Source organism: Dendrobates tinctorius, unplaced genomic scaffold (assembly GCF_039654945.1).
Source record: "Dendrobates tinctorius isolate UK_male_01 unplaced genomic scaffold, ASM3965494v1 ptg000073l, whole genome shotgun sequence".
Taxonomy (NCBI): Eukaryota; Metazoa; Chordata; class Amphibia; order Anura; family Dendrobatidae; genus Dendrobates; species Dendrobates tinctorius.
The window spans coordinates 7,553,972-7,569,985 of NW_027361741.1; the positions used below are offsets into that span (position 1 = coordinate 7,553,972).

At 44.2% G+C, this 16,014-nt stretch overlaps 2 protein-coding genes across 5 annotated transcripts in view; one reads left to right on the top strand and one right to left on the bottom strand.

The window, feature by feature from the left end:
• KCTD10 (potassium channel tetramerization domain containing 10) overlaps nt 1-14,057 on the bottom strand; it is a 35,183-nt gene extending 21,126 nt beyond the window's left edge. The window contains exons 1-2 of one of the 3 annotated variants that reach the window (XM_073582616.1): nt 13,948-14,057; nt 6,996-7,209 (exon numbers count right to left, since the gene is read on the bottom strand). In XM_073582616.1, coding sequence (XP_073438717.1) covers nt 6,996-7,203 — 208 coding nt within the window. In that variant the 5' untranslated portion in view covers nt 7,204-7,209; nt 13,948-14,057. The other 2 variants (XM_073582614.1, XM_073582615.1) reach the window with 2 other exon arrangements.
• Nucleotides 14,058-14,068: 11 nt separating this feature from the next.
• The window catches only part of UBE3B (ubiquitin protein ligase E3B), a 123,024-nt gene continuing 121,078 nt past the window's right edge, over nt 14,069-16,014 (top strand). Inside the window, exon 1 of one of the 2 annotated variants that reach the window (XM_073582612.1) lies at nt 14,069-14,201. The gene's annotated coding sequence lies outside the window, so the exon portion shown is untranslated. The remainder of the gene's footprint in view (nt 14,202-16,014) is intronic. The other variant, XM_073582613.1, reaches the window with a different exon arrangement.

Below are 16,014 nucleotides of genomic sequence, written 5' to 3' on the forward strand. Positions count from 1 at the left end.
GAATGTCGCTTACCCTACGGGCTGACGTTATGGCTATTAGGAAAGCTATTTTGAGGGACAGGCTCCTAATAGAGGCCGACGAGATGGGTTCAAATGGCGCTTCTGTCATAGCTGTGAGGACTAGGTTCAAATCCCATGGCGTGAGTCTATTCTTTACTATTGGTCTGGATCTACTCGCTGCTTTGATAAATCTTTTGACCCAATAATTAGCCGCGATGTTGCAGCTAAAGAGGGCCCCTAAGGCGGATACCTGTACTTTAAGGGTACTGGTGGAGAGACCCAAGTCCAGCCCTTTTTGTAAAAATTCCAAGATCTGGCCTATGGGGACGGAATCACCAGTATTTACATTTGAGCTTTCGAGGAACCTTTTCCAAATTCTGACGCAAATCTTAGTTGTCACTACTTTCCTACTTTTTAGTAGAGTGTCAATTAGGTCTGGAGAGAAGCCTTTACTTTCTAGCAGTGACAGATCAAATTCCACGCCGTGAGATGTAGGCCAGCCACCTGAGGGTGGAAGACCGGGCCCTGGGACAGAAGGTCCGGGATGTCCGGGAGAACCCAAGGATCGTCTACCGACATGATCCTGAGGTTCGAAAACCATGCTCTTCTGGGCCAGAACGGGGCGATGACTATGACCCTTGCCCTGTCTTGCCTGATCTTCCTCAACACTAGAGGAAGTAGAGATAGGGGAGGAAAGGCGTAGGCTAGCCTGAAGTCCCATTTTATCAGAAGCGCATCTACTGCCAGAGGAGTCTCCCTGGGATTTAGGGAGCAAAACTGTGTCGTTTTCGAGTTCTCCTTGGTGGCGAATAGATCCACCTCTGGCTGACCCCATCTCTGCACAATCTGAACGAAAATGGAGGTGTTTAAGGCCCACTCTCCTTGTTTTAACAGATTGCGGCTTAGGAAATCTGCCGCGATGTTCTCTTTCCCTCTTATGTGAAGAGCCGTGAGAGATAAAAAATGACGCTCTGCTAGCTGGAACAACTGTCCTGCCACATTCATCAGAGTTCTGGATCGAGTTCCGCCTTGGTGGTTGATATAGGCCACGGCCACTCGATTGTCCGATAGAACTCGTACGTGATGGCCCTGTAGATACATAAGGAGCTCTTTAGCTGCGAGTACTACCGCTGTTAATTCTTTCAAATTAGAAGACATTTGTATCTGATCTCGTTCCCATAGGCCCTGGACCAGAATTTCCTCCATATGCGCCCCCCAACCGGAAGGACTTGCATCCGTGGTGACCACGCGGGTAATGTTATACTCCCAAGGGACCCCTCTAGACAAGTTATTTCTTTCTAGCCACCACTCCAGGGACTCTATTGTGTTTCTGGATAAGGTCAGTCGACCTTCTAAGTTACCCCCCAGGATTCTCTGATACCATAAAACTTCGCCCTGTAGAGTTCTCGTATGAACTTGGGCCCACTGGACTGCGGGAATGCAGGATGAGAGGGAACCCAACAGGGACATGGCTTTCCTGAGGGACATGGAGGGGTTGTTGGAGGCGTTCAGGACCCGGCCATGCAGGTGCAGCAGCTTCTCTGGGGGCAGACGGCATTCCTGCTTTTTTGAATCTAGGGTTAGGCCTAGAAATTGTTGAATTTTTAGTGGCTGCAAACGGGATTTTTTGATATTAAGTAGCCATCCCAACCGCTCTAGAGCCGCCGTTGTTTTCTGTAATTGTTCTAAACACTGCTCGGCTGAACTGCCTATTATAAGGAGGTCATCTAAATAGGGGACGACTAGAATGTTTAGCTCGCGCAGATGGGCCATCACTTCTGCCATCACTTTGGTGAATACTCGGGGCGCAACTGCCACCCCGAAGGGTAGGGCCGCGTACTGGAAGTGCTGGATTGACCCATCCAACTGAACCGCCAGTCTAAGGAAAGATTGGTGTGCTAGACCTATGGGTATATGATAGTAAGCGTCTTTCAGATCTAGGACCACCATGAAGCAGTTTTGAAACAGCATTTTTATTGCGGTGTTGATTGTTTCCATTTTAAATGGACGTACAACCAGGAATTTATTGAGGGCTTTGAGGTTAAATATAGCCCTAAATGAGTCGTTCGGTTTACGGACCAAGAACAGGGGGGAATAGAAGCCTTTCCCCCTCTCTTCCTCTGGAACTCTCGTCAGGACTTTTTTGTCCAGTAGCTCGAGGACCTCGGTCTCCAGGGCAGCTTGTTCTAGCGGGGAAGATTTGAGTGGAGTTACCTTGAACCGATCTTGGGGAACGCAGGAGAACTCTAGGTGCAGTCCTGTAGCTATCACCCCCAGTATCCAGCTGCTATTCGAGATTCTGGCCCAGGCCGGGTAGAAGGCAGATAATCTTCCTCCTACCGGAGCCACTAGTCATTGGGGCGGCTTCTTATTATCCCGTGATGGACCTTCTTGGCGCCCCCCTCCTCCATACATGAAGCCCGTACCTCTGTTTTTTTTGTTGTCCCATCTGTTCTGATCTCTGGCCTGTCTCCTGCGGGAATACCCTTTCCTAGAAAAGGGACGTCTCCAGGATGTATTCGGCAGACTCGGAAATTTCTTTTTCTCATCCCCGGCCTTCTCTAACAGTTCGTCTAGGATGGGGCCGAACAAGTATTCACCCTCACAGGGGATAGAACAGAGACGGGAACTGGCTTGGATATCTCCCGGCCAGCATTTTAACCAGAGGGCTCTTCGGGCCGAATTAGACAAACTTGCAGACCTAGCCGCCATTCTTACTGAGTCTGCCGAGGCATCTGCCAGAAAGGCAGCAGCATTCTGGATAATTGGAAGAGACTTACGGATGGAGGCTCGCGAGGTTCCATCCTTTAGCTGAGAGTCCAATTGATCCAGCCAGACCATCATGGATCTGGCTGCGCACGTGGCTGCTATTGCTGGCCTTAGGGCGCCTGCTGACATCTCCCATGTGCCCTTTAAAAAGGAATCTGCCTTTTTATCTAGGGGGTCTTTAAGGGAGGCCATATCGTCGAAGGGTATAGATGACTTTTTTGAGGCCTTAGCTACCGCTGCATCCAGCTTGGGGGCCTTATCCCATCGACTTACTATTGGGTCCTCAAAGGGGTATCTACGCTTGAAAGCAGGAGGCATAGAACCCCTTTTTTCCGTTTTTTTCCACTCCCTGTCTATCAGGCTCTGGACTTTTTCGTTTAGTGGAAAAGTCCTTTGTTTTCTGGGGTCTAGACCCCCGAACATAATGTCCTGAGCAGACAGTTCTGTTTTTTTTTCTTCTACCCCCATGGTTGACCTTATGGTTTTAATTAATTTATCCATTTGGTCCAAGGGAAAGCAGAATCGGCTGGAATCCTCTTCGGAAGAAGAAGAGGAGGCCGAGGACTCTGAGGAGATATCTTCCTTCCTAGGGCCGACTGAAGACTCTGAGCCTGAAACACTAGCTCGTCTTCTTTTAGAAGAACCTTCTCTTGATAGGGCTTTTATTTCAGTCCTGATTAATTGCCTCAGGTCTGTAGCGAAGCTTGGAGCTTCTTCCGCTACCTGCATAAATAGGAAAGAGTGTAAGAGTCTGATACTCCACTCACGTTCTACTCCTCATCTCCGTCCCTACCGTCTGTGTCAGTCTTGCGTGAGACAATCTCTTGGGGTGGCCATCTGGTAAGGGGCAACTACAGAGGGCACATTCCTTGTGCTTCTGCTTCCCTGTGGCCTTCTTCCCCTGAGAATCAAACACATAATGGGACACTGCATCAGGGTACATTCTCGCAGATCTCTTACCCTTGCAGATGAGGACAGGTACCGGATCATGGGGGGCTGCGGGAGGATCCTTTGACCTAGAGGAACTGCTGCGTCCACTCGAACGTCCCTCCTTCCTCTTAGGTTGGTCACTGGGGCGCTTTGCCACAGGCTGCACCTCTTGTGGGTCCATGGGGGCTTCTGTTGTGTCCATCGCTGGGCCTCCAGAAGCACCTCAGCAGCGATGCCTTCTGTCTTAAGAAGGCTCCCCCTCCGGATTAGCAGGAACTCTGTCTGGTGTTCGGGCCCCCCATTGGACCGCTCCCCGCGATCCTCCCCCTCCCCTTCAGGTGCCCAGCCCCCTCAGGCGGCGGGCGCGCATCGGCGCGCGTTCACCACAACCGGAAGCCGCCGGCATCCGACTTCCGGTTTCGGCGCTAGGCCCCGCCCCCTTCGCCGCGTCACTTCCCCGCGCGATAGAGGCCGCAGGGACGCGCGGCAAGGGGCTAGCACTGCGCCGCCGGCTCGGAACCGCCGCTCCCTTTGTGGGACACCGCCGGCGGCGCCCGCCCGAACGGACCGCACCCCCGGGGGAAGGAGACACAGGGGGACCCGCTTACCTCACCGGCCCCGTGGAGAAGGCGACCGCCGGACCCTGTCTCCGCCTGCTCTTACCACTGCCGTGGAAATCCTACCCGGACCCACCGTGGCGCATCCAGGGCCCCCAGCGAGACCGAGGTAGGAGAACCCCCCGCTACCTGAGTCGGTCCGCTGGCCTGGGATTCGGTTATCCATGACGGACGATCTGTAGGGAGTTCTGTCCTTGTTAGGAACAGGAAACCAACTGATGCGTGGGAGAGGTGCCGCCCTTTTGTATCTGTAGGTTTTCCTGTTCCTAAGAAGGGCGGATCCCCTCTCTCAGGTGGTGCTGTCATGGACAACCGAATAAAAATGAACTTTGCAAATTGGTAAGTCTTACCCCTCAGATTTGTTCCTTTTGGCATAAGGATTCACCATATAAAATATGTTGACATTAAATTTAGATTTACCACTTGCTCAAATATATATATATATATATATAAATATATAAATATATAAATATATATATATATATATATATATATATATATATATACATACAAACACACACACATTTGGTATTGTCGCGTTCAGAAACACCTCGATCAAAATATAAAATCAATTAATCTGATCGGTAAACGGCATAACATACCATACATAACGCGGGATATGCATGGCGATAAATACTAAACAAACATTTAAAACTGCAATATGATGTGCTATTAAGCAACCAGTAAATGATAGCTAATCTTAAAAAAAGAAAATTATAAAATATCTATGACCAAAAAGGAACAAAATTAGGAGGCAAGACCTTCAAAAACTTGCTACTTAATTTTTACCATGCATTTCCTTGGCACCCCAATACATATATATACATATATATATATTTATATATACATACATACACACACCTATATGTATATAATGTATGAGGAGCTATACTTTTTTTATTCTAAAGTTAATTCTTCTATCTGATCACTGACTCCTGATGACCCCTCTATAAAAGAGCACCACAGTAATAAATGCACAGGCTGTATCTGTACTAATGGCAAGATGAAAGGTAAGTATTGCACATACTGTATAGGTACCAGTGGGCAGAATCTTGGCCTGTTTGGAATCTAACGAGATTAATTAACTGATATCACTCACTTTCTGCAGATATTTTGAAGCTTATAGTGATCATGTGTAGCGATCATCAAAATAAAAATATATGCTGCAATATTTTCTATTAGAGGTTTGGAAATCGCAAACTACATTTAATAAAATTCATTCTCGCATAGTAAAAAACATGCATTTATATGCTGCATGTGTACCAACTCAAACCAAGCTCAATTTTTGTGTTTTTTCATAGTAAAAAACAGGTGCGTCTTAAACATCATGATCTTTATTCTTACCTCTTTTTGGGGGGCGGGCGGGGGAGGATATTAACAATGTAATATCTAAACTAAGTGCTTTCCAGTCTACTCTTGATGCCAGGTCAAACATGATTCAGAAGACATGAATTTTACCGGCCCCATCTAACGGATTGCATCAGACCAAAACGGTTGCAGACATGCTTTTGAAACGGTTGCAGACATGCTTTTGAAACAATATTTGACCATACTTGACAAGTAGGTCATCCTTTCCTACAAAAATCTGCCTTGAATTGAAAACCCCACTACAGTCTATAAAACAACGTGAAGGAATATATAAAAGTCTGTTTATATAGTGTCTGCCTCTCGTTAAATGATACTCAGCAGGATTCATCAAGACTTTTTTTTTTTCAGTTTGCTGATGTAATAAACTTTGAAGTGTTGCAAAATTTTAGAGAAAAATCTCAAATCTTTTGGCGGTTTGATATCAGACCTGGTTAGCTCCACCCACTTTAGCGTGATGAAGCATGCCTGGCAAATTCAAAGTTTACGCTAGTTTGGTGGCACAAATGACGCCAGAAAAGTACCTGACTGGAATAAGATTTCTAACAGAGCCGCGTGGTAGTTGTAAGATGCGCCCAATTCATCATAGTGTGCGCCCATTACTCAATTAGATTAATCTCATTTCAGCGGTCCCTTCATTAAGGCTGGCATATAAAATGTCATTATTAATCGGGCCCACTGTTTTCTTGATCTTTCTTGTCAAATTTACTTTTAACAAAGAATATGCAACAGAGCACAAAAGTGATGCCGAGTCTTACTTTTTCCTGTACAGTTGAGATACACGATTCAGTAGGATCACCATGTATTTTTTTTTTTTTTGACAATAGCTGTTATTGTGAGGTGAATGTAACCATCGATGGAGCTGAACAGCAAAATTCTGTTCAATGTGCAGAGAATGGAGGTGATCTTCAGTTCTCAGCAGTGGCTGCTAAACATTGAGTTGTGCTCTTCATCTCCATTCAATGTTTACATCCAGATGCCTCAAGAACTAATAGCAGATTATATTAGTGATATAGCCAAAGGACAGGCTCATCAATACTAAATGACAAATTCGTTGAAAGGTAACGCTTCTATAATCTTTTTGCAATCTTAAAAAATAGATCTTTCAAAGAGATGCAAAATATGGTATGAACAGGGTCTCAAATCCTCCAAAAAGTTGATCACACAAAAAATTTATGTCCAATGTCCAGTCACGACAGATGTTCATGGGCTACAATAAGGTGTATTCCACATGTATGTTTGATCCTGGGCATCAGGAAAGATTTCTACCTTGATCGGACTAGATTACAGCAAAAGAAAAAAAATGACTCCTACCCTCACTATCTGTTAGCACCTCCATTCTCCCGCTGAACATCGCTTTGAGCATGGTGTCCTGCTTGGTGAGGGTTTGCATGGTGGTGTAATATAAAGCACCGCCTACATTTAGTTTCACATATTTTGAACTGGTGCTGGCGCATTTGAAAGAGGTGGTCCGGGTTGTAGTTGCGGGCACCACAGAGCTCACCACACTCTCTCCTGACATTTCTTCCTGTAACAGAAACAGAAAAGGTCAAAAGATATCTACTACTCCTTAGGTACCTGATCAGCAGAGATGTGTCATAACCAGAGAACAGAAAGTGATGGGTAATTACTATAACTCTAAGGAGAGCCTATTACCGGGGTAGACCCAGTTTTCAGTTAATTAAAAGCTAGGCCCCACAAAGAAAAAATACTAATAACAAATCTAAAATACAAAAAGGGTCACTTTAGTAAGCAAGGAGGATCTCGCAGGCTCAGTCAGTACAATGTTCCGTACACTTGCCCGTCCTACTCTAACATGAAAACCTCAAAAAGAGGAAAAAATCCTCCAAAAAATTAAGATACAAACCAAACAGACCTAAATGCATCTGCACTAATACAGGGTGCAGCGGACCCAAGTAAAATGGCAGCTGCATAAATACCAAATGAAACAGCCAGCCTACAATCAGGGATTGGCCGTGTGGTACAGCAGTGCAGAAGAAATAATCCGCATGTGGCAGTGTTCACACAGGGAATGCAGGGCTTCTCGTTCACAACCTCTTAGTAACACCATATAGGGGGGCTGCCCAGTGCCAACTAGAATGCATCCCGTGTGAACAGAGGCCACAAGTTTGCAGAACCATTTGGGCCCAACTGCACCCTGAAAGAAATATAAAAAGTGCACAAAAAACATATCAATATATGTAAGGTATTGGTTGATATTAAGGCCTTAATACGGAAGCTGGCAAACTGCGTCAAAGTTCCTTACACTTGCCAGTCCTACTCTAACATGAAAACCTCAAAAAGAGGAAAAAAAACAGTTTGCCAGCTTCCGTATTAAGGCCTTAATATCAACCAATACCTTACATATATTGATATAAAAAGTGCACAAAAAACATATCAATATATGTAAGGTATTGGTTGATATTAAGGCCTTAATACGGAAGCTGGCAAACTGTTTTTTTTCCTCTTTTTGAGGTTTTCATGTTAGAGTAGGACTGGCAAGTGTAAGGAACTTTGACGCAGTTTGCCAGCTTCCGTATTAAGGCCTTAATATCAACCAATACCTTACATATATTGATATGTTTTTTGTGCACTTTTTATATTTCTTTCAGGGTGCAGTTGGGCCCAAATGGTTCTGCAAACTTGTGGCCTCTGTTCACACGGGATGCATTCTAGTTGGCACTGGGCAGCCCCCCTATATGGTGTTACTAAGAGGTTGTGAACGAGAAGCCCTGCATTCCCTGTGTGAACACTACCACATGCAGATTATTTCTTCTGCACTGCTGTACCACACGGCCAATCCCTGATTGTAGGCTGGCTGTTTCATTTGGTATTTATGCAGCTGCCATTTTACTTGGGTCCGCTGCACCCTGTATTAGTGCAGATGCATTTAGGTCTGTTTGGTTTGTATCTTAATTTTTTGGAGGATTTTTTCCTCTTTTTGAGGTTTTCATGTTAGAGTAGGACTGGCAAGTGTAAGGAACTTTGACGCAGTTTGCCAGCTTCCGTATTAAGGCCTTAATATCAACCAATACCTTACATATATTGATATGTTTTTTGTGCACTTTTTATATTTCTTTCAGGGTGCAGTTGGGCCCAAATGGTTCTGCAAACTTGTGGCCTCTGTTCACACGGGATGCACTCTAGTTGGCACTGGGCAGCCCCCCTATATGGTGTTACTAAGAGGTTGTGAACCAGAAGCCCTGCATTCCCTGTGTGAACACTGCCACATGCGGATTATTTCTTCTGCACTGGTGTACCACACGGCCAATCCCTGATTGTAGGCTGGCTGTTTCATTTGGTATTTATGCACCTGTGCAGCTGCCATTTTACTTGGGTCCGCTGCACCCTGTATTAGTGCAGATGCATTTAGGCCTGTCTGGTTTGTATCTGAATTTTTTGGAGGATTTTTTTCCTCTTTTTGAGGTTTTCAGTCAGTACAATGTCTGGGGTGAGGAAATATGACACCAGCAGTGCTGGGTATAAAGGAAATCAACAGTAAGAGGTACATCTGTCAACTCTAGAGGTACAAGTCTGCATTTGTATAAATCATTGCAAGTGCTATGATGCCAGACTGCCACCAATCCATGGACAAGAAAACACTATGATCCGATAGACACTTCCACAATTATAATCCACCCAGGCTGGTTCAGAGCACCCGTGGAACCTAGTGACAGCTATAAAGAGATCACTACAAATGTCAATCTGAATCTTCCAATTACCCAACATGAGCATTCATAGAATAGAAATCCACACAGTGTGCGGCTCCGACCTTCTGCTCAGCACACGTGTTCCAGATGCTGTCTTCTAGAATGGAGCCGCTGTCTCCATCAGCTGCTTGGTAGAGGCACAGACGATTTCTAAGCAGGGCTGTGGAGTCGGTAAGCCAAACCTGCAACTCCGACTCCTCAATTTCTCTTACACCGACTCCGACTCCAACTCCGACTCCACGACTCAGACTCCGACTCCCACACATATTGCTTATATTTAAGTGAAAAATTTATTGTAGTACAATGTGAACCTCAGACATTTAATCATTTTTATGATCCCATAATCAAGATATTTAGATAGAACAGAATATATATTGGTGTACTACCCGGTTTTCATTCTTTTTGGTACAGATACGATATGGATAGACAGATATGGATAAATGGATAGATAGAGCAGATTTCTAATCTGCTTTTGCTATTGAAAACATTATCTATGAGCTCAAAAACCTTTCAGGTGATGCGGTTTTTTAAAAAGATTTCAGCTTTCAGCTTTTGCAGCTGAAAAACGTATCCTCAAAAAACACAGGAAAAACGCTGTGTGTGAATGTAGCCTTAGATCAGGAATAGAACAGCCATTTATAGGACATTTCATAACTTTCCCAAATTCCTATGAAAAAATATTCAGCACATCCTGCATTGAATTACTGTACCCAATTTATTATATATTTTAGGAGTCGGAGTCGGTCCATTTTATACCAACTCCAACTCCGGCTCCACCAAAATGAGCACCAACTCCGACTCCACAGCCCTGTTTCTAAGTTGAAGTTGTGGCAGCCAGGCACAGATGCAATAACTGCTACCGGAGAAGAGTAGTACCACGTATTACATGGTGGCCATTCCAGATGATACAAGGACAACTCGAGTACAGAACACTCGTATGGAGTGGCCCTCCGCACTGGTTCCTCCAGTTGGACATACTGCCTGTATATGATGTTGATATGCCCCAATAAGGGGATGTGTTTGCCTTTAATAAGCAACCCTTCATGGGGTTTGAAGTAAAACTTACAGAGATTATCAGCCCCAGTCAGAATATCGTATTAGGACATTTGAAAGGGGTACCTTGGTCTATAAAGCAGAGCAAAGTGCTATGTAGGAGACACCGTGACACGTAGTACATGGCCCTCCACTATAAAATCCTGAAAACATTACATCACTGGGAGTTGAATACTTCAGTATCTTCTCTCTATGGCTACAGGAAAGAAGGTTTAATCATAACCACAGATGCGGATTATCTACTGTAAGAGCAGTGAGACTATGGAAGTCCCTGCCACACGATGTAATTGGTTGCTTTACTACAAAAGTACAAGGAGGGTCTGGATGACTTTCTTGATAAATATATTACAGGTTATGAGTTCTAGATTCTGCGATGGATTGGAAGGAAAAAAGGCAATGTCACCCGGAGCTCTGCAAAGGCGATGAGTCCGACCAGGTAAATTGACACTCTTTATTCCACTCCGTGTTTCAGGGTTTCCCCTTCATCAGGTGTATACAGACACGAAGTCAGCAGTGACCTTGATAATGGTCAGTGGTGATATAAATCCACAATTAAAGCCATAAACTTTATTTACTATAGAACAAACATAACTACATAAATATATCAAAATAATGGTAACTTGCAGCTGTTAGTTATAATAAATTACACTGCATAGTAATCACGATATAGAAAGTAAACCATGAACAATCTACAGAATTAAACCAAAAAATTAAATGTTAAAACACTGACTGATAATGCACCAAGGCAATTTATTTGGTCTTAAAGCACCATTCCAGTGTTTTTTTTAATTAGACCGCTGGAGTGATGCTTTAAATGAAATTCCTCTTTTTCCTCTGATACTCACCTTCCAGTGTTTCCATCTGTTTTCACAGCTGCTCCGCTCCGTCCCCAGCACAAAGTGACCTGCCAGATCGCTCCAGTTCATGGAGGTTAATTTTGAATACAAATCTATGAGAACCTAGTAAATACCTCGTTCTGGCTCTCAGAAGTGTATTGAGAGCTTATGATGTAAATTCTGGCCAGTCAGAATGTGTGCTCAAAAGATTGAGCTGGGGGAGGGGGACTGGAGTGGTGCTGAAAATCGGTGAAGATGCTGGAGGGAGTATGGCCAATGGCTTACATTTAAAGGGCCACTCCAGCCATGAAACAAAACAAAAAAAAAAAAAAACATGCTGGAGTGGTGCTTAAATGACTATAGTAATGACTGTATTCACAGCTCATACGGAGACCCTCTGGACCGAGTATGGCCAATTCAAAGATCCAGAAAGATTCACTATTGATCAGTCTCTGAAAGCTATCAGAATTTTTTTTTCTGCTATTTGTTCCAAAATGGCTAAACTTAACCCATAAGGTTTTTTTTTTTTGTTTATTTTGATAATCAGAGAACAAATGCATAGTAACATAGTTATTAAGGTTGAAGGAAGACTTTAAGTCCATCTAGTTCAACCCATATCCTATCCTAACATGTTGATCCAGAGGAAGGTAAAAAACCCCATGGGGCAAATAGTAAGCTCCAAATTGGGGAAAAAAATTCCTTCCTGACTCCACATATGGCAATCAGACTATGTCTGGACAGGTTATGATTTAATACCCCGCTTTGATGTCATGCCTATGTTTATTAAATTCTAATATGAATGGGTTAGATAGTACAGCCAACATATTAAAAATTACAACTACATTCCAGTAAATGAATTAGTTTAAAAACTGGTTAATGGGAAAAATCTCCCCAGTGGTCCAAGACTGAAAGCTCTTACTGCTGCGTTTCACCATTACACAACAAAGGCACTTAAAGCCCCCGCACCGATAAACCCCACTCCCACTGATCAATAGAGGATCTTTCTGGGCCTTAGCTTCACTCAGTCCAGAGGGTCTCAGCGTGAGTACCAAATACACTGGTTAATATATCCATTAATTCTGATTACATTGGCTTAGTGCATTATGAATCAGTGTTTTAATTTTTAAGTTTTATTATGTAAATAGTTAAGGGTTTATTTATCATTATACTATACAATGTAATTTATTACAACAGCTGAAAATTACAATTATTTTTATATATGTATTTTCCAATAAGAAATAAAGTTTATGGCTTGTACGGATATTTTTATGTCACCACTGACCCATATAAAGGTCATTACTGACTTCCTATCTGTATAAACCTGATGAAGAGGACGAACTCGTCCCTGAAATGTGCAGTGGAATAAAGAGCATCAATCTACCTGGTCGGCTCATGCAGTGCTCTGGGCGATATTGTCTTTCTTCCTTCCAATTAGTGGTTCAGCTCCGGCCAAGGGTTTCTGGAGCGGGCAGCTTTCAGGGGCAGTTGCCTATGTGCTTTCCAACACAACTCCCTGACGTGAGTGCTAGACGTTCCTGCCATTCACACTGAGCGATAGACTTTGTTTTTCATCTTATAGATTCTGTGATGAGACTAGTCTGATTGCCATATGTGGAGACGGGAGGGGATTCTCCCCCTAATAGTAGTGTCTGGTCCATGGGGCCTTTCTCCAGATCAACATGTCAAGCTATAGGAAGATGGGCTTATGACTCCCTTCATCCCTGCTCACCCTATAAAGGGTTTCCCACCACACCAAATCATCCCTTATTGCTGGGACCCCACCAATCCCGACAGGGGGCCTGGAGTCCCCTCCTTGCCTAGTGTTATGATGATGTGTGGGCCTGGAGTCCCCTCCTTGCCTAGTGTTATGATGATGTGTGGGCCTGGAGTCCCCTCCTTGCCTAGTGTTATGATGATGTGTGGGCCTGGAGTCCCCTCCTTGCCTAGTGTTATGATGATGTGTGGGCCTGGAGTCCCCTCCTTGCCTAGTGTTATGATGATGTGTGGGCTCCGGGCCCTTCTTCTGTGATGGACAGATACCGGAGAACGGTTCCTATGAGAGGTAATAGATATCGAAGGCCAACAGCTTTAGTTTCTATTCAATGGCAGACGGCAGAGATCGTGTAATGGTTAGGAAAGATAACTATAGTGTACCCGATGATAACTATTATAGGAGAATATTACATAACTTCCCATCTACATACACAATCAGCCAAACGTAACCACAGCACACAAAACCCGACCCAGTCTCCTCTCCAGTGTATGCACGCTATTGTTCTCTGTCATCAGCCACCTCAGGGCTGGGATGAGGCGGAATAGTCACCGTGCTGCTCTGTGACTGAGCGTGTCTACCCCTAGACAGAACCGTGTGTCTATGGCGGGTGGCAGCACCAGTATTGGAGGGCCGAACACCGGCGGTAACACAACGTTACACCGAATTACACACAAAACTCTGCACTCACCATCAAACCCGATAAACTTCCCTCAGGCCAAAAAACCGGGACCCACCCAGCCCTAGCAGACACTTCCGCCCCTCACTGACGCATTTCCCCTGATTGCGCCTCACAGCTGATGCCACGCACGGCGGCCATGTTGACTGTGGGAGCCAAAACAATCACTGGATAATGTAGAACTGCATAAAACACAACCAAGAGCTCTGCAGGTCACCTGTAAATAATGAGAACTCTCCTAATGAGCACGGAGTCCTGAAACAAGCTACAAAAACCAGGAGGACAAACCCGGCTGCCCACATCAATGATGGCCGCAGGAGTTTTGCGCATGTGCTTGCCAGGTTTTGTACGCACTTCCGCCCTCAGTTAGTGCACAAGCAAAAACACTCCGACTGGAGAGGTCTGGGGTTCCCGACTGCAGCCGGGAGAGGCTCTTGTTTTGGGAGCTGAGGAGCTGGTTTGCCCATAAAGGTCAGACTCCCATCCCTGTGTTGTAATCTCCATTACTTCCCCCAATATGGTGTATAGTAGTTTGAGCAGGGGAGGCTCCTGTATATACTGTATATATACACACCTATGTATATAGCTGAGCAGGGGAGGCTCCTGTATATACTGTATATATACACACCTATGTATATAGCTGAGCAGGGGAGGCTCCTGTATATACTGTATATATACACACCTATGTATATAGCTGAGCAGGGGAGGCTCCTGTATATACTGTATATATACACACCTATGTATATAGCTGAGCAGGGGAGGCTCCTGTATATACTGTATATATACACACCTATGTATATATCTGAGCAGGGGAGGCTCCTGTATATACTGTATATATACACACCTATGTATATAGCTGAGCAGGGGAGGCTCCTGTATATACTGTATATATACACACCTATGTATATATCTGAGCAGGGGAGGCTCCTGTATATACTGTATATATACACACCTATGTATATATCTGAGCAGGGGAGGCTCCTGTATATACTGTATATATACACACCTATGTATATAGCTGAGCAGGGGAGGCTCCTGTATATACTGTATATATACACACCTATGTATATAGCTGAGCAGGGGAGGCTCCTGTATATACTGTATATATACACACCTATGTATATAGCTGAGCAGGGGAGGCTCCTGTATATACTGTATATATACACACCTATGTATATAGCTGAGCAGGGGAGGCTCCTGTATATACTGTATATATACACACCTATGTATATAGCTGAGCAGGGGAGGCTCCTGTATATACTGTATATATACACACCTATGTATATATCTGAGCAGGGGAGGCTCCTGTATATACTGTATATATACACACCTTTGTATATAGCTGAGCAGGGGAGGCTCCTGTATATACTGTATATATACACACCTATGTATATAGCTGAGCAGGGGAGGCTCCTGTATATACTGTATATATACACACCTATGTATATAGCTGAGCAGGGGAGGCTCCTGTATATACAGTATATATACACACCTATGTATATAGCTGAGCAGGGGAGGCTCCTGTATATACTGTATATATACACACCTATGTATATAGCTGAGCAGGGGAGGCTCCTGTATATACTGTATATATACACACCTATGTATATAGCTGAGCAGGGGAGGCTCCTGTATATACTGTATATATACACACCTATGTATATAGCTGAGCAGGGGAGGCTCCTGTATATACTGTATATATACACACCTATGTATATAGCTGAGCAGGGGAGGCTCCTGTATATACTGTATATATACACACCTATGTATATATCTGAGCAGGGGAGGCTCCTGTATATACTGTATATATACACACCTATGTATATATCTGAGCAGTGGAGGCTCCTGTATATACTGTATATATACACACCTATGTATATATCTGAGCAGGGGAGGCTCCTGTATATACAGTATATATACACACCTATGTATGTATCTGAGCAGGGGAGGCTCCTGTATATACTGTATATATACACACCTATGTATGTATCTGAGCAGGGGAGGCTCCTGTATATACAGTATATATACACACCTATGTATATATCTGAGCAGGGGAGGCTTCTGTATATACTGTATATATACACACCTATGTATATAGCTGAGCAGGGGAGGCTCCTGTATATACTGTATATATACACACCTATGTATATATCTGAGCAGGGGAGGCTCCTGTATATACTGTATATATACACACCTTTGTATATAGCTGAGCAGGGGAGGCTCCTGTATATACTGTATATATACACACCTATGTATATAGCTGAGCAGGGGAGGCTCCTGTATA